The sequence below is a fragment of the Mirounga angustirostris genome, unplaced genomic scaffold (assembly GCF_029215605.1).
Source record: "Mirounga angustirostris isolate CCGP_5_RB_7025 unplaced genomic scaffold, mMirAng1.0.hap1 SCAF_16, whole genome shotgun sequence".
Taxonomy (NCBI): domain Eukaryota; kingdom Metazoa; phylum Chordata; class Mammalia; order Carnivora; family Phocidae; genus Mirounga; species Mirounga angustirostris.
In genome coordinates, this window is record NW_026991724.1 from 56,998,404 (window position 1) to 57,017,442 (window position 19,039).

At 44.4% G+C, this 19,039-nt stretch overlaps 1 protein-coding gene across 1 annotated transcript in view; it reads right to left on the reverse strand.

Moving 5' to 3' along the window:
• Window positions 1-1,191: 1,191 nt before the first annotated feature.
• RDH13 (retinol dehydrogenase 13) overlaps window positions 1,192-19,039 on the reverse strand; it is a 51,839-nt gene continuing 33,991 nt past the window's right edge. The window contains exons 7-12 of the mRNA XM_064581704.1: window positions 16,672-16,707; window positions 16,279-16,536; window positions 13,459-13,746; window positions 4,252-4,311; window positions 2,891-2,941; window positions 1,192-1,468 (exon numbers count right to left, since the gene is read on the reverse strand). Coding sequence (XP_064437774.1) covers window positions 1,233-1,468; window positions 2,891-2,941; window positions 4,252-4,311; window positions 13,459-13,746; window positions 16,279-16,536; window positions 16,672-16,707 — 929 coding nt within the window. The 3' untranslated portion in view covers window positions 1,192-1,232. The remainder of the gene's footprint in view (window positions 1,469-2,890; window positions 2,942-4,251; window positions 4,312-13,458; window positions 13,747-16,278; window positions 16,537-16,671; window positions 16,708-19,039) is intronic.

The window sequence follows — 19,039 nt, forward strand, 5'->3', positions numbered from 1 at the left end:
TGCTTGTGTGTCATCATCTCAGTGATGTCCCTGCATATGGTGTGGGCTCCTGGATTTTTCTATAAGTTTCCTTCTGTTTCTCTCTCAAGGCCTCTTGTTCAGCTGGATATAGGTCTCTCCTAGAGCATCTGCATTCTCAGGGTCTGAGGTGTGCTAGCTGCCTTCAGGTGGGAGTGGGTGGGGTTGTTAAAAGAAGAAATAGAGGCACACAATGTTTTAAAAGCTAGGAAGGAATCTCAATATCTTCTAGCCGAGGGTTTCTCAATTTCTGTGCTATTGACACTTGGAGCCAGATAATTCTTTGTTATCTTAAGTGTATCTCAAAATGGAGAGATACTTGATGATGAGAGAGAAACTGTCCTGTGCATGCTTAGAGTGTTAGCATCTCTACCCTCTACCCACTAAATACGAGCACCTCCCTCCCAAAATATCTCCAGGCACTGACAAATATCCCTTGGGTGCAAAATGCCCTGAGGTTGCCCCCTTTAGGGGAAAAGAAATTGAGTAGCCTGTGTGCATCAGTTTAGGGACAGATACTCTGCCAATTTCACCTGTGAGTTAGAGAATCTGTGAGTGTGGTATTCACTATGCAGCAACATAGGAGGAGGATGTGGCCATAAATTGATGAACCCAAAGCCCATGTCTGAGGAAATGGCATTTGGGATCAAGGAGTAGGAGAAGGACATCCTCAGGGTGGGGAGGTGTGGTGGGGCAAACCCTGAGTACTCACACATATAACCAAATGTTTCTGGTTAGGAGAGAGGCTGGGCTGAGAGGCTCAGGAAATGAGTACTTGTCTGAATTAACCAGCTAAGCCATGGATACCCAGAGAAAACACAGGGGCCAACAGGAAGCATGGGAGAGTTTTGTGCAGAGGATAGAACAGGGTCAGCTATGAGGCTTGGGGATACAGAAGTCAATCTGTAATATGTATTAGGAAAGGTTGAAGAGGTCAGTGTGATGGTCCAGTTAGGGTGCCATAAGATCCACAAGGGGCAAGATATGAGTGAAAAGATACTGGCATCCACTAGATACCTCCAATCCCAAATGAAGGGAGTCCTTGGATGGAAAGCCAAATAGACACTGGCTCAACAGCTCCTTGATGGGACACCAAGGAGAGGCCCCAAGGTCCTCCTCCTCCAGTTATAACCACTATCCTCCTCCTACATTCCATACACTCCACACATGGTTTTACGTCCCATGTCTCGTAGATACAACCAAGCCTTGGAGTTCTAATGGTGGTGCCCATGGTTGTGGCCATCTGGTCGACCCCCATCCTGCTGACTGTGTGGTTTCTGGGTCTGCGGGAGGGGTGGGAGTGGCCTGCGGATAGGTCTGACCCGGTGTGGCAGGGATTTCTTTCTGCTGTGCCAATCTTCTGCCAGAAGCCCCACCAGGAGTATTAGAATCACAGCCCCAATGCATATCCGGACCAGATTGCTCTTGGTGTAGTGCTGCTGGGCAAGACCTGGAGGAACAAAGAGACAGGAGCAGGTGATGAAAGCCTATCTCTAGGACCCACTTCAAGGTACATCTTGGGTTTCTCATAGCCATATCCCTCATCCTAGATCCTATTCTCTGCTACCTAGAATGTCAGTCTCCTTCCTAGAGGGTTCCTCCCCTCCTCACCAATGGTCAGGGCTAGATAAGCCCAATTCTCTAAATATCATTTCTTCCATACAACCCCCTCATAGGCCTCTGATACAACCCCTCCACACACACAGACACTACCTGGCCATTTGGCTAATTGCAGCAGAAAAGACTATTACGAGGAGTGGAAAGAGATGGAATTTATCTTTCCCTGATCCTTTAGAAAATCTCAACCTTCCCACCTGATCTTATTGCCCAATTCTGAGTTCCAAGTACTGATATTTACCCTCCTCTTAACATTTTATAAACCAAGACCCAAGACCATAGAGCTGTACAGGGAAAGCAGTCAGCTTTAGGGGAAGACACAGGGGTGGGAATGAAGAGGGTCCAGAGAAGACCACTTACTCACCAGTTGGAGACTCTGGCCCCTTTGGAGAGGTGGTGATAGGAAAGTATAAAGGGATAAGATCATCTCCTCTAGCCCTGTTCCTGCCCCTATCCTGAATGCATGCACTTTTTTTTTTTAATTTTATTATGTTATGTTAGTCACCATACAATGCATCATTAGTTTTTGATGTAGTGATCCACGATCCATTGTTTTCGTATAACACCCAGTGCTCCATGCAGTACATGCCCTCCTTAATACCCATCACCGGGCTAACCAATCCCCCTCCCCCCTCCCTTCTAAAACCCTGTTTGTTTCTCAGGTCCATAGTCTCTCATGGTTCATCTCTCCCTCCAATTCCCCCCGCCCATTTTTCCCTTCCTTCTCCTAATGTCCTCCATGCTATTCCTTATGTTCCACAAATAAGTGAAACCATATGATAATTGACTTTCTCTGCTTGACTTATTTCACTTAGCATAATCTCCTCCAGTCCCATCCATGTTGATGTAAAAGTTGGGTATTCATCTTTTCTGATGGCTGAGTAATATTCCATTGTATATATGGACCACATCTTCTTTATCCATTCGTCTGTTGAAGGGCATCTCGGCTCTTCCCACAGTTTGGCTATTGCGGACATTGCTGCTATGAACATTGGGGTGAATGCATGCACTTTTGAGACAGAATGCCATGACTATAAGAAGAGCATGAACTACAGTCAGGTTTAGATTTATCTCAACCTTCTCACCTGATCTTATTGCCCAATTCTGAGTTCCAAGTGTGGATATTTACCCTCCCCTTAGTATTTTATACACCAGGACCCAAGACCATAGAGTGTAGCCTCTGTACAGGGAAAGCAGTCAGCTTTAGGGGAAAACACAGGGGTGGGAATGAAGAAGTCCAGAGAGGACCACTTACCAGTTGGAGACTCTGGCCCCTTTGGAGAGATGGTGATAGACCTAGAAGGCTCTGGGAATCAAAAAGAGAAAGTATAAAGGGATAAGATCATCTCTCCTAGCCCTGTTCCTGCCCCTATCCTGAATGCACACATTTTTGAGGCAGAATCCCATGACCATAAGAAGAGCGTGAACTACAGAGTCAGGCTGTCTAGATTTGAACCCCAGATCCATCACTAATTAGATGTGGGGCCTCTGTCAATAGACTTAATATCTATGAGCCAGTTTTTCCATCTGTCCAGTGAAAATAATTATAATACATCACAGGTTAATGTGAAATTTAAACCAATAACAATAATAACAGCATAAGGCACTGTGCTTGGTATATGATAAGCACCCCACACATGGTAGCTCTTGTCTAATTCCACAAGTATCTCCAGAGACTTTCCAGGTGCTCAGCCATACATATCTGACAGGTGTGTGTTTTAATATACTGTGTAAATTGCTATAATAGTCCACAGGACAGAGGAAACTATACAACCCAGTGTCAGAAAAGGCTCTCCTAAGGGACTGAAGCCAGGAGGAAATGGAAGGAAAAGTAGAGCAAGTGGCTTGGATGCAGAGTGAGGAGGAGATGCCAGGGATCCAGGAGAGCTTCATCTGACTCTGTGTGACTGAGATTTGCATGAGGAATGAAGACAAGAATGGAGGGATCTTGTCCCTCCCCTGGAGGGATCAGACAGTGGCTGATCTAAGGGCATTGCATCTAAAAGCATTGAACATCAAGCTGAGAACCCCAGGCTATATCCTAAGGGTGATTGGGAACCCAGAAGGATTTTGAACAGAGGGTGATAAAGAATCTCCTTAGGGTCTTAGAAAGAACTTATTGGCATCAGGAGTCTAACAGAGAGCTCGAGTCAGGTGGACCCAGTGGAGATATTGGACCTATCCTCAGGGGATCTGTCAAGGTTTCTGTCTTGAGGGAAGTGGATACTTTTTCCAGGAAAAGTGAGGGGGAAGAGAATTACATGTGAGAGAAGTATGTTGCACGGGACTGCAGTGATAAGAGGAGGCAGTGAAAAATAGAGGACAAAAGTTACACACATGGACCAGAGCAAAGTCAGAAGAGCAGTGTGTAGGAATGAGTGATGGTCCTCCCATCATAGCCTTGGCTCCGCCATCTTTGAAATGGCCACATTACGCAGAATGCATATCTGTCCCCATACTCAGAGCCCACCTCTATCCTATCCTTGATCCTCAAACCAAGGACTTTCCTTGGGAGAATCAGGTGATCTCCTGAAGCAGACTTAAAGCCTTAGATGATGAGAGAAAAACCTATCCTCATACTCCTCTCTGCTGGGCTCTGAGCGCCTGGTTACCTACCAATTGTAGAGCTCTTGTTGATGAGTGAGATGCTCAGTTTCCTGGAGGCTTCTGGGAATTCTAAGCAAGAGGGTAATAAGAAAGTGGATAATGTAAGTCTGCCCAGGGAGTCCCCTACTCTGCATAGCCCTTCTGAGATATCTGGGCTTCCCAGAACCCCTTTCTCTGACACACACTGCATAGACACTGAGGAGAGACAAATGTAGAGGTGCTATAAGACATATTGTCTTCGGGGTGCCTGGGTGGCTCAGTTGGTTAAGCGACTGCCTTCGGCTCAGGTCATGATCCCAGGGTCCTGGGATCAAGTCCCGTATCGGGTTCCCGGCTCAGCAGGGAGCCTGCTTCTCCCTCTGACCCTCTCCTCTCTCATGCTGTTTCTCTCTCGCTTGCTCTCCAATAAATAAATAAATAAAATCTTTAAAAAAAAAAAAAAGACATATTTTCTTCTATCCCTCAGTGGCTGAATAAGAAATGGATCCATTCATCCAGTGATGGACTTACATTATGTCCTCTTTTGGGCTACTATCAATAATGTTGCTATGAACATTTATGTACACATTTTTGTATGACCATACATTTTTTAATTTGGGGGGAGAGGATATAGCAACAAGTGGAATAGCTAGCTGGGTCCTATGGTAATTTTATGATAGAGTCATATGATAATTCTTTTGAAGAAATGCTGAAATGTTTTCCGCAGCAGTGACACCATGTTTCATTCCCACCAGCAGCGTATGAGGGTTCCAATTTCTCCACATCCTCAACAACACCTGTTGTGCTTTATCATTATTATTATTATTAATTACTATTGCCATTCTGGTGGGTATGATGAACTTCATGGTATGTGACTTATATCTCAATTTAAAAAGTAAGAAGTGGACCAGTAGATCTGTGCAAGCTCAGTGGTTGATACCAGCCTCTGAACACAAGAGGCTCCCCTCCCTACTGAGGCCATTTTCTTAACCAGGGACCTCCCCAGTTACATGGGCACCAAAGTATCTCCTAAAACCCCTCAACCTATAAATATGTAGCTCCTATTAAGGCTGGGGACCATCTTTGTATGGTGGAACCAGCTCATCAAAGCCTAGCTTATGCTCACCTATCTGTGGTATAATAAGACCTTGGGATATTATTTGTTCTCTGTTATTTCTCTTCCTGTGAGCCTCATTAATAAATTCTTGTTTGAGGGGCAACTGGATGGCTCAGTCCATTAAGCATCCAACTCTTGATTTCTGCTCAGGTGATGATGTCAGGGGTTCTGAGATGGAGCCCTATGTGGGGCTCTGCACTGACCATGGAGCCTGCTTAAGATTCTCTCTCTCCCTCTGCCACTCCCCATCTCACATGCATGCACTCTCTCTCTCAAAAAATAAATAAATAAATTTTTGTTTGAATTTAGATTAAACATGATGAAATACATGTATACCATGGAATACCACTCTGCCATAAAAAGGAACACACTATTAATAACACACAATAACTTGGATGGATCTCAAGGGCATTGCGCTCAATGAGAAAAGTCAATCCCAAAACATTCCATGATAGGTGAACCTTTCCATTTATATATAACATTGTCAAAATGACAAAATTAAATAGAATAACAAATTAGTACTTGCCAGGGGGTAGGAATGGTGGGAGGGGAGTGGGTGGATATAACCATAAAGGGGTAGTCTGAGGGATATCTTTGTGGGGATGGAAGAGTTCTGTATCTTGGAGTGGTGATTACATGGATCTACACATGTGATAAATTGCCATAGAACTAAAGACAAATATTGTATCAATGTCAGGTTCCTGGTTTTATGTTGTACTATAATTATGCAAGACGTAGCCATTGGAGAAATTTAGGCAAAGGGTACAGGGAATTCTTCTCTATTGTCTTTGCAACTTCTTGTGAACCCACATCTCAGAATTAGAAGTTTTAAAATTCCAATGAGAAATACATGCACACATATGCGCACATACACACATGCAGTGTGCCTCGTTTAGCATGACAGCCTCCATACCACCCTCAACCACACAAGTCAGCAGATTCTTGTCCAACTTGGCTCTTTTCAACATGCTTCTGTTCCTCAGAATTTGGGTCTACCCTGAGACATGGGGAATGTTAGAGATGCCACAGACTAATGCACAGTCTCTTAAGGCACCAGCTGGTATGCAACATACCAGAATCAACTAAGATACTTTGAAGATGGGAGAATATGATGGCTCACACAAAATTTAGTGCAGTCATTCTCAAAGTGACATCCCAGGATCAGAAGCATCAGTGTCACCTGGAAACTTGTTAGAAATGAACATAACTGGGGGTTCCTGGGTGGCTCAATCAGTTAAGCATCTGCCTTCAGCTCAGGTCATGATCTCAGGATCCTGGGATCGAGCCCCACATTGGGCTCCCTGTTCAGTGGGGAGTCTGTTTCTCCCTCTGCCTGCCGCTCCTCCTGCTTGTGCTCACTCTCGCTCTCTCTCTTAAGTAAATAAATAAAATCTTTAAAAAAAAAAAAGAAAATAAATGAACATAACTGGACCCCACCCCAGACCTTCTGAATCAGGAACTGGTGGGGTCCAGAAACCTGGATCACCTCCAGGTGATTCTCAGGCCCCCTAATGTTTGAGAACCACTGGACAATGGAATCAGAGACTCAAAACTAGAGTCCAGGAATCTATGATTTTATAAGCCACTCAGATTATTCTTCTCCACATTAGACATTATAAACCATCTAAGGCTGGATAGAAGTGGGGGTGTAGGGCAGCATAGTAATGTCTATCTAATATTATTATACCAATCTTCTTTACAGGCAGAAATAAGTGATTTTTTAAATAAATCAAATTTATGAAAGAGACAAGTGAATTAAATTGAGAAATCTAGATAAAGGGGAGAAAGAAAAGAAGGGGTCTGTTGGTCTATACCCCAGACACTGGGATGAATCCTCCAGAATTTACCTGTCACAGAGGATGGTGGTTCTGCGGATAACCAGCCGGGGGTCACAGAGGTCCCTGGGAAATCAGAAAAAGAGAGTTCTGTGTTCTGTTAGCTATGGATCCTGAACAAATAATAAAGCATTTCTGCGACCTAGTTTCCTCACCTAGAAAATGAATACAAAGAAGCTCACATCACTGGACTGTCATGGGTGTTAAATAGCACATCTAGCGCATTCTGGGACTCATTAAGAATGACAGTCTCTGTAGCTGCCCTCCCTGCTTTTTGAACTTCAGTTCTGTCCCTTTTTCTGGATCTCTGTGACCTGCACCTTACTTTGTCCCTAGGAGCAAAACCGGCTCTTAAGTCCTGGAAAGCAGAAGAGGCAGAAGCCGTGGGATACATGTAGGGAGAAGGGGTGATGCCCATGTAGCAAAACACAACCCCTTTCCACCCCCACCACCCTAGCTTTGTAGCTGCACCAACCTGCCAACCTCCTTTCACCCCAGGACGTTTGCTCATACAATCCCGCACGCGTGCAGTCCATCCCACTGCTCCACCCACCTAGTTACCTCTTACTCTGCCCTGAGATCCAGGTCAAACATTGACTGCTCAGAGAAGGGTTCCCGAACTGCCTCCCCTTCTAGGTTCTAACAGCACCATGTGCTTCTAATTCATAATGCATGTCACAGCGACAGCTATGCAGGTATTGGATACCCTTTAAGACTGTTTATTCTAATTACTATATGTATGTATTACGTGTGTGTGTGTAATATGTGTGTGTAAAGGAAAAGATACGAGAGAGAGAGAGTTTCAAGTCCCCAGCAAAGCACAGCCCCAGCATAGGCACTTTTGAAATACGTTCAGTGAAAGAAGCAATAAATGAGCAGGGATCCAAAAAAAGACAAATCTATAAAGGAAGGAAGATTAGTGGTTTCCTTGGGCTGGAGGGAGGAGGAGGGAGGGGCTGCATATGGACATGAGGGATATGATAGGGTGGTGGAAATGTTCTATAACTGGATTGTGGTGGTGACCACACAACTCTAAATTTACTAAAAACCACTGCATTGTACAATTAAAACAGGTGACTATTCATTAAGTTCCTATTATGTGCCAGGAACTATTGTTTGTGCTGGGGATACAGCAGAAAAGAAAACAGCCAAAATGTCTGTCTTTCTGGAGCTTACATTCCAGGATGCAGGGGGCAGACAGGTGATAAACACCATAAATCAGTACAATGTATGAACAGGTATAGGTGCTGTGGAGAAAAATTAGGCAGGGAAGGCAGCAGATAGCATCAGAGAGGCAAGAATGTGACCTTTGATAGAAGGCCTGAAGGAAGCAGTGGATTGAGCCATGAGATCTGGAGAAAGCATCCCAGCAAGTGCAAGGTCCCTGAGGACATAGTGAGCCTGCAGATTCAAGGAAAAGCAAGATGGGATGTAGTCAGTAATATAACCGTCACAGATGGTATTGTGCAAGACTGTTGAATCTCAGATCTGTTCCTCTGAAACAAATAATGCAATATATGTTTAGAAAAAAAAGAAGAAGAAGAAGAAGAAGAAGGTAGCGGGAGGGGAAGAATGAAGCGGGGGAAATCGGAGGGGTAGACGAACCATGAGAGACGATGGACTCTGAAAAACAAACAGGGTTCTAGAGGGGAGGGGGGTGGGAGGATGGGTCAGCCTGGTAATGGGTATTGAGGAGGGCACATTCTGCATGGAGCACTGGGTGTTATGCACAAACAATGAATCATGGAACACTACATCTAAAACTAATGATGTATGGGGATTAACATAAGAATAAAAAAATATATATATATATAACCGTCACAGATGGTAACTAGACTTATCCGTGGTGACCATTCCATAATATATATAAATATCAAATCACTATGTTGTACACCTGAAACTAAGACAACATTGTATGTCAGTTAGTCTTCAATTTAAAAGTAGGGTGGGGGGAAGCAAGGTGCCAGTGTACCTGAGGCAGAGTGGATGAGGGCAGAGCATCAGGTCAGTGATCAGACAGGTAAAAGAGGGGCTTGGTGAGAAGAGAGGAGGGAGCGCTGTGGGCTTTGAGCAAAATCATCTGATTTTCACAACCTGTTCTAAAAGGATTCCTCTTGCCATAGTTTTGCAAACATTCTAAAGGGGCAAAGGTATACAAACTTGCAACCAGTACATAAATAAGTCCTGGAGATTAATGCATAGCATACTGTCAACCACACTATATTACAGATTTGAAAGTTGCTAAGAGACCAGATCTTTAGTGTTCTCACCACAAGAAGGCAATGGCAATTTTGTGATGGGTTGGAGGTGTTAGTTAGTGAGACAGTGGCAATCATGTTGCAATATATAAATGTATCAAATCGACATGTGCTGTATCTTAAACTTATGCAATGTTATGTGTCAATTATATCTCGATTAATTAATATTAAAAAATTAAAGGGGACAAAGGTGGACACAGACCTGTATGGAGTAACCGAGTTCTACGTGATGGATGGTAGAGCGGTAGAAGTGCTCAGTTGTCAGATTAGGGACAGGTTTCAAAGATGTAGTAGGAAGCATGAGTTGGGCAAAGACACCAAGATTTATAAGAAAAATGCCTCTGAGTATTATAGCAGGAAAATGTGTCTTTTTTTTAATTTTCATGTTATTTTTTGGGGGCGCCTGGGTGGCTCAGTTGTTAAGCATCTGCCTTCGGCTCAGGTCATGATCCCAGGGCCCTGGGATCGAGCCCCGTATCGGGCTCCCTGCTCCGTGGGAAGCCTGCTTCTCCCTGTCCTACTCCTCCTGCTTGTGTTCCCTCTCTCACTGTGTCTCTCTGTCAAATAAATAAATAAAATCTTTAAAAAAATTTTTTTCATGTTATTTTTAAATACATTAAATGTACCATTTTATTTTTTTTAAGTGTACAGTTCAATAGTATTAAGTGCATTCACATTGTTGTGCAAAAAATCTCAGAATTTTTTCATCTTCAAAACTGAAATTCTGGGTCCATTAAACACTAACTCCCCTTTTCCCCTCCCTCAGCCTTTGGCAATCCCCTTTCTACTCTCTGCCTCTATGGTTTTGACAACTTTCAAATGCCTCCCGTGAGTGGAATCAGACAGTATATGGCCTTTTGTGACTGATTTATTTTACATAGTGTAACGTCTTCCAGGTTCATCCATACTGTAGCACATGTCTTCCTTTTTAGGGCTGTATAATATTCCATTATGTGTATGCACATTTTCTTTATGAACTGTGCTGTCCTCTTTTTTTTTTTTAAAGATTTTATTTATTTATTTGAGAGAGAAAGAATGAGACAGAGAGAGAGCATGAAAGGGGGGAGGGTCAGAGGGAGAAGCAGACCCCCTGCTGAGCAGGGAGCCTGATGCGGGACTCGATCCCGGGACTCCAGGATCACGACCTGAGCCGAAGGCAGTCGCTTAACCAACTGAGCCACCCAGGCGCCCCTGTGCTGTCCTCTTTTGAAAGAGGCATGTTTTAAGAATGAAGGATTGATAGCTGCTACGATGTGAACAAACCTCAAAAACACGAGGCTGAGTGAAAGAAGCCGGTCACAAAAGACCACATGTTCTAGGACTCCCTATATATGAAATTCCCCCAAAGAGGCAAATTTATAGAAATAGAAAGTAGTTAGTGGTTGAATGGAAAATGACTGCAAACAGGCACCAGAGATCCTTCAGAGGTGATGGAGATGGGCTAACTGGGTTGTGGTGATGTTTGCACAACTCTGTGAACTCACTAAAAACCATGGACACTTAAAGTGGGTAACCTTGTAGGTCTAGAAACCATACTTGAATAAAACAAAGAATGGAGGGCAATTTCTACTGAATAATGACCTCACTAGCTAGATTTCAATGAAAATAAGTCTGAATACTAGTACATTTTCATTTTACCCTGCACTATATTAATCCACTGGAGACCAAAAGGATAAGAATTTTCCCTTTGCTAATAGATAGAGTCATTAGTCTTTTGTATATTGGGGCATTTCATTTTTTTTTAAAGATTTTATTTATTTATTCATGAGAGACAGAGAGAGAGAGGCAGAGGGAGAAGCAGGCTCCCAAGAAGCAGAGAGCCCGATGCGGGACTCGATCCCAGGACCCTGGGATCATGACCTGAGCTGAAGGCAGACGCTCAACCATCTGAGCCACCCAGGCGCCCGGGGCATTTCATTTTTTTTTAAAGATTTTTTTTAATTTTAGAGTGTGTGTGAGCAGGGTGGGGAGGAGCAAAGTGGGAGGGAGAGGATGAGGGAAAGAATCTTGAGCAGCCTCCATGCTGAGCATAGAGCCCCATGCAGGGCTCCATCTCATGACCCTGAGAACATGACCTGAGCCAAAACCAGGAGCCCAATGGCTAACCAACTGAGCTATCCAGGTGCCCCTATTGAGGCATATTCAATAATTCAGTTGCTAGGGCACCTTACCTACTCAGTAGGAAGAGCATGCCACTCTTGATCTCAGAGTCATGAGTTTGAGCCCCATGAAGGGTGTAGAGATTATAAAAAATAAACAAATAGGGGCGCCTGGGTGGCTCAGTTGGTTAAGCGACTGCCTTCGGCTCAGGTCGTGATCCTGGAGTCCCGGGATCAAGTCCCATATCGGGCTCCCTGCTCAGCAGGGGGTCTGCTTCTCCCTCTGCCCTCTTCCCTCTCGTGCTCTCTGTCTCTCATTCTCTCTCTCTCTCAAATAAAAAATAAATAAATAAAAATAAACAAATAAACTTTGAGGCCCCTGGGTGGTGCAGTGGGTTGAGCATCTGGCTTTTGGTTTTAGCTCAAGTCATGGTGGGATCAGCCCCCCATAGGGCTCCACACTCAGCTTGGAGTCTGCTAAAATTTCCCTCTGCCCTTCCCTGCTCTCTCCCTCTCTCTCTCTGTTAAATAAATAAATCTTTTTTAAAAAATTAAATACACTTTAGGGGCACCTGGGTGGTTCAGTTGGTTGAGCGACTGCCTTCGGCTCAGGTCATGATCCTGGAGTCCCGGGATCGAGTCCCGCATCGGGCTCCCTGCTCAGCAGGGAGTCTGCTTCTCCCTCTGACCCTCCTCCCTCTCATGCTCTCTCTATCTCATTCTCTCTGTCTCAAATAAATAAATAAAATCTTTAAAAAAATAAATAAAATAAAAAAATAAAAATAAAATACACTTTAAATACTTCAGTTGCTTCAATACTTGTGAAGGAACATAACTGTAAAACAATGGTGAGCAGGAAACGTCAATAATGGTTTTTAAATTATATCAGTTGATGTAAAGGATTTAGCAGCAAGCTTTGTTGTAGAGATACCTCGTGCTTCGACTATTACAAATAAGAAAGACTTAGTGGTGTAAAGGGAGTCAAAGTTTCCTTCCTATTATAGTGGCATTTTTTAAGTAATTTCCATAAGTTTTTTGCTGCTGTTTGTTTGAAACCTAGACGAGACTCAAGGCATTATCACTGGTATTAAGAATTATTTTTTCTGGGCGCCTGGGTGGCTCAGTCATTAAGCGTCTGCCTTCGGCTCAGGTCATGATCCTGGAGTCCCGGGATCGAGTCCCGCATCGGGCTCCCTGCTCAGCAGGGGGTCTGCTTCTCCCTCTGCCCTCTTCCCTCTCATGCTCTCTGTCTCTCATTCTCTCTCTCTCAAATAAATAAATAAAATCTTTAAAAAAAAAAAAAGAATTATTTTTTCTAGTGTATACGCTCTGTAGTAGACAGGATAACAGCCTCCCAAATATGCTCAAGTCCTAATCCCCAGGCCCTGTGAATATGGCACCTTACGTGGTAAGTGAGAGGATGTCGGGGTGGAGAGAGTATCCTGGATTATCCAGGTGGGCCCAGTGTCATCACAGGGTCCTTAAATGTGGAGGCAGGAGGCATGGAGGCAGAAGAGTCTGAGACAGAGAGACTGAAGATGCTACGTTGCTGGCTTTTGTGACAAAGGAAAGGACCACGGGAGCCAAGGGATGCAGGCATCTCTAAAAGCTGGAAAAGGCACAGGACAGATTCTCCCCTGGGGCCCCCGAAGGAACACGGCCCAGCTGACAGCGTTGTTTTGTCCCAGGGAGACCCATTCGGTACCTGACCTCCAGAAATGTAAGGTAATGATACATTTATGGTCTTTGAAGCCAGTGTATTAGTGGTGACTTGGGACAGCAGCACTAAGAAACGAATATTATACCCTCCAAAGCCTCAGGTTTCCCCTGGCCTCCCACCTCCTTCACACCTGTTGGCCCCTCCCCTGGAACTTCCACCAGAGTGTGCAAGAGCTGAAGAAGAAGGGCTTGGTCTGCAGCACCCTCACCTGTGACCACAAGCTGCAGGGGGTCGCTGGGGGCCGACCACAGGTACGGCAACTTGCTGGAAAAGCTGTAGCATCGGTAGGTCCCACCGTGGGCAACAGTCACTGCGGTGATGGGGAAATCAGCCCAGTTCTGCTTCTCAGATCCCTTCTGGGGCCCAGCATCCCCTTCCTTGTACAGAGCAAATTGGTCGAAACTGTATTGGCTCCGACACTGGAGAGTGACTTTCCCTCCTGGGGACACAGCCGGGCTGGGCTGGGCTGAGAGCGAGGGCTTGTTGGCATAAACTCCTGGGAGGAAAGAGAGCTTTGGTGTTAAAGACCGTGGCCAGTGTGTGGCCATGGGGGTGAGAAGGTCCCCCCACCTCCTAAGAGCTAGGGAACTTTCCAGGTATATCCATCCTAGAGAACCCACTGGCCCTGCCACCAGCCAACAAAAGGGTTCAGGGAATGTAACCAGGAACCAGGATCATATCGCAGTGCCCAGGCTCAAATCCTGGTTCTGTCCCTTAGGGGCTGTGTGATCCTGGAGATCAATCTACCCTTCTATCTGTGCCTCAGTGTTCTTTTTTTTTTTATGTTAGTCACCATACAATACATCATTGGTTTTTGATGTGGTGTTCCATGATTCATTGTTTTTGTATAACACCCAGTGCTCCATGCAGTACGTGCCCTCCTTAATACCCATCACCGGGCTAACCAATCCCCCCTCCCCCCTCCCCTCTAAAACCCTCAGTTTGTTTCTCAAAGTCCATAGTCTCTCATGGTTCGTCTCCCCCTCCGATTCCCCCCCCTTCATTTTTCCCTTCCTTCTCCTAATGTCCTCCATGCTATTCCTTATGTTCCACAAATAAGTGAAACCATATATAGTTGACTTTCTCTGCTTGACTTATTTCACTTAGCATAATCTCCTCCAGTCCCATCCATGTTGATGTAAAAGTTGGGTATTCATCCTTTCTGATGGTTGAGTAATATTCCATTGTATATATGGACCACATCTTCTTTATCCATTCATCTGTTGAAGGGCATCTCAGCTCCTTCCACAGTTTGGCTATTGTGGACATTGCTGCTATGAACATTGGGGTGCATATGGCCCTTCTTTTCACTACATCTGTATCTCTGGGGTAAATACCCAGCAGTGCAGTTGCTGGGTCATAGGGTAGCTCTATTTTTAAATTTTTGAGGAACCTTCACACTGTTTTCCAAAGTGGCTGTACCAACTTGCATTCCCACCAACAGTGTAAGAGGGTTCCTCTTTCTCCACAACCTCTCCAACATTTGTTGTTTCTTGCCTTGTCAATTTTTGCCATTCTAACTAGTGTAAGGTGGTATCTCATTGTGGTTTGGATTTGGATTTCCCTGATGGCTAATGATGATGAACACTTTTTCATGTATCTGTTAGCCATTTGTATGTCTTCTTCAGAGAAGTGTCTGTTCATGTCTTCTGCCCATTTTTTGACTTGATTATTTGTTTTTCGGGTATTGAGTTTGAGAAGCTCTTTATAGATCTAACAATTCAGTAATGTGGCAGGATACAAAATCAATGCACAGAAATCAGTTGCTTTCTTATACACTAACAACGCAACTGTAGAAAGAGAAATTAGAGAAACGATTCCATTTACAATAACACCAAAAACCATAAGATACCTCGGAATAAACCTAACCAAAGAGGTAAAGGATCTATACTCTAGGAACTACAGAACACTCATGAAAGAAATGGTGCCTCAGTGTTCTTTACTGTAAATGGCAACTGATGAATCGTGGAACACTACATCAAAAACTAATGTTGGCTAACTGAACATAATTTAAAAAGATTTTTAAATTAAAAAAAATAAAGATAATTCCATAGTTGTAAAGATGAAAAAAAAACTAATGATGTACTATATGTTGGCTAATTGGATTTAAATTTAAAAGAATAGAAAAGAAAATGGGAATGACTAAATGAAGCAACTTAGCATAGTTGCCTAATGCATAAGGACCTCCCAAACTATGCCATTAGTAACAAAATAGCTTACTATTTTAATGCAATTTTTAAACCAGAATTAATGCAAATAATTCATACTGCAAAATAACCAAGATTTTGAACAAAAACAGACTCCAACTGTGCCTAGTGGAGAGGCAAAAGGCTCAAAACACTTTTGTGTATTTGTATGGTGAATTTTTTCCACACTATTAACATAGTTGAAAAAAATTGAAAAACTTCAAAGTAGGCTATTAGAACTCACAAATTATTTTAAGTTTATATCATTTATACCAAAAAAAATTTTTTTTAAAGAATTCATTATCCTTTTACTCTCCTGGCTTTAGGGAAACCAACTCATCAATGACATTTTCAAAATCTGTTCGGAAAATAGCCATTTGAAAATGCATTGGAAATAAAAGGACAAGCTGAGAACAGTCTATTCCATCAAAAAATTTAAAAAGAAGGCATTAGCATGTGGAGAGAGGGGATGCATGTTGCCTTTTGCATCCGGCTCAGGTATGGTTCGAAATGGCACCGTCTGATTCTGTCTTTACTTAAAAGTGTGGTGTTCTGTTCAGTGTGAATGTTTTCGCATTGGTTTTTGTTGTTTTATTTTATTTTATTTATTTATTTATTTTTTTTATTCTTACGGTTTTTGTTGTTTTAGAAAGATAGTGCGTTGACCTATCGCTTACGTGGATCACTGCGTTTTGGGGCACCTCTCCTAAACGTAGCTAGCGCTTCACTCCCCACCCCAATCCCAGCCCCTGGGGTCTCGGGGTCCGCTGTCATCGCCATCGCCCTCCTCGCCCTCCTGGAGCCCCCAGGCCACGGGTGCAGCCCCAAGCCCCACCAGGTACCTGTAGCAACCAGCTCCAGCCGGTCGCTGGGGGGAGACCAGCGGCTCCCATTCTGATAGGAACAGCGGTAGCATCCGGCGAAACGTTCCTCCATGGCCGGGATGAAGAGGATGGGCTGATCCTGGTAATTCACGGACCTCAGCTTCTCCAGGCGGTACAAGTCCACCCCCGGAGGTCCCTGGCAGCGGACGGTCACCTGCGTCTTCAGGGGCGCTAGGGAGCTAGGCAGGGCCTGGAGGGAGGGCTTGGGCAGGGGGCCTAGAAGGGAAGTGGAGGCTGGTGGAGAGCAGCTTCCAAAAAGGCTCCTCCTCCCGGGGCCCCCACTGCCCCCGCCCTCCTGAGCCCAGAGGAGGGACCCGGGACTCCGGGGCTCTGGGGCGGGGAAGGACTCACCATGCTGAGCTTGCACGACCTGCCCCAGACACAGCCCTGAGCAGAGAAGAAAAGCGCCAAAGGCTAGGACCTCCCGGAGCCCACACTTCTGCATGCAAGGCAGGTGATTTTAGACATTTGCAGGCAGTGACTTTCTCTTCTCCTCATTTTTTTTTTTCTTTTTTAAGGACACACACAATCACATAATTTAAGTGCCAGAAGCAGCCAGCCATGAAAGGCCGCATACTGTATGATTCCATTTATCTGAAACGTGCTCACTGGGTCAGTCTGCCTGGAAACACAGAGAGGAGATTAGTGGTTGCCAGGGGCTGGGGAAGGAGGATTGAGGGTTGGTTGTCATGGGTATGGGGTCTTTTTGGAGTGGTGACAGTGTCTTGGAACAAGACAGGGGTGATGTTTGCATGCCTTGCAAGTGTACTAAATGTCATTAATGATACATTTTATGTTAAGTTTGTTATTTTACCACAGTTTTTAAAAAGCCAGCCAGGGATTCCTTGCCCCCTCCCCATGCACACACTTTTTTTTTTTTTTTAAAGATTTTGTTTATTTATTTGAGAGAGAGAGAATGAGAGAGACAGAGCATGAGAGGGGGGAGGGTCAGAGGGAGAAGCAGACTCCCCGCCAAGCAGGGAGCCCGATGCGGGACTCGATCCCGGGACTCCAGGATCATGACCTGAGCCGAAGGCAGTCGCTTAACCAACTGAGCCACCCAGGCGCCCCAATGCACACACTTTTGACAACTGTGAAGAGAACTATCTCCTCTCTGAAAAGGGGGCTGTGTGCAGGATGTGGTCTCTTTTTTTTCCCCAGCTTCATGGAGAGTACTGATGTACGACATTGTGTAAATTTAAGGTATGTGTTGATTTGACATTTATATATCACAAAATGATTTCCACCACAGCATTAGCTAACACCTGTATCCCGTCACATAATTACCATTTCTTTTTTTGTGGTGAGAACTTTTAGGATACTCGGCAACAAGGTGTTATTGGCTATAAACACCATGTTGTAGGGCTGCCTGCGTGGCTCAGTCGGTTAAGCGTCTGCCTTCAGCTCGGATCATGATCCCAGTGTCCTGGGATCGAGCCCCGCATCGGGCTCCCTGCTCAGTGGTTAGTCTGCCTCTCCCTCTCCGTCTGCCCCTCCCCCTGTTCACGCTCTCTCTCTCTCTCTCTCTCAAATAAATAAATAAAATCTTTAAAAAAAGAAATCACCAAGCTGTATATTAGATCCGGGTGGGATCTATTGCATTCTGTCATGTCTAGAGATCACCGGCTGTGTTAATCATGGATTTCCCACTGTTCTAACTTTTTGTCTAAATCAATATTCTGTAATTACACTATGACTGTGCAAATATTATTCACATCTGAGGAGTGTAGTGTTGTACCTGTATATTTTTCCTATTTATTGAACCTGGAATCAGTATTTGTCTGGCTTAGTGCCATCTGCATAGTTTTCCTTGACCCTGTGTCTAATTCTTTCCACAGTTCCAAATAGCCTCCCCGCGTAATTTTACACACCTCTCAAACTGCCTAATCAATCAATGCCACTTTCTCCGGTGGAGGTGCCTTTCCTCCATTTTGCCTTCTACCTTCTCTAGGTTGAACAACTGCCTTTTTCCTCTCAAGCTGGCTTTTTTTTATTATTATTATTATGTTCAGTGAGCCAACATACAGTACATCGTTAGTTTTCTTACCCTTTTTGCTCGGTTGGTAACATAACCTGTTTTAGTCTCACTAGGGTTGCCAGATTTAGCAAATAAAAACATAGGACTCCCATTTAAATATAAGTTTCAGATAAACAATGAAAAATTTTTTCATAGTATGACCCACAAAATATAGCCGGATATACTTAGGCTTAAAATATTATTTGTTGTTTACCTGAAAATAAATGTCACTGAGCATGTTGTATTTTACCTGGTAACTCTTACCCTTACAAACACACACACACACACAAGCTCAGGAGGAGTTACTGTCTCCATGATAAACATAAGGAAACTGGACAGAGAGGCTAAGCAGTTTCTTTGAGCTCACACAGCTAAGAAGTGGCAGGACCTGGATCATCCCTGACTCCAGAGCTCAGGGGGTGACACACTTGTCTCCAGCCCCCTCTGAACCTCTATGCACACCAGGTTCTGCTCCCTGTACCCAAGCTCTACCCACATCTTTGTCTGCTGCCCAACGCAACCCCACCTTGGTCCTTTCGTGGGTTTCCATCCAGCCTTCTAGCGTGACTGAAAATACTCCCAGTCCCCTTCTGAGAACTTCCTGGATGGACCCTGAATCACCGCAGTCCTTCTGGTTAGGGACCATCATTAGCCCCATTTTATAGATCAGACTATGGAGACTGTATCGTGTCCGCCATCCTG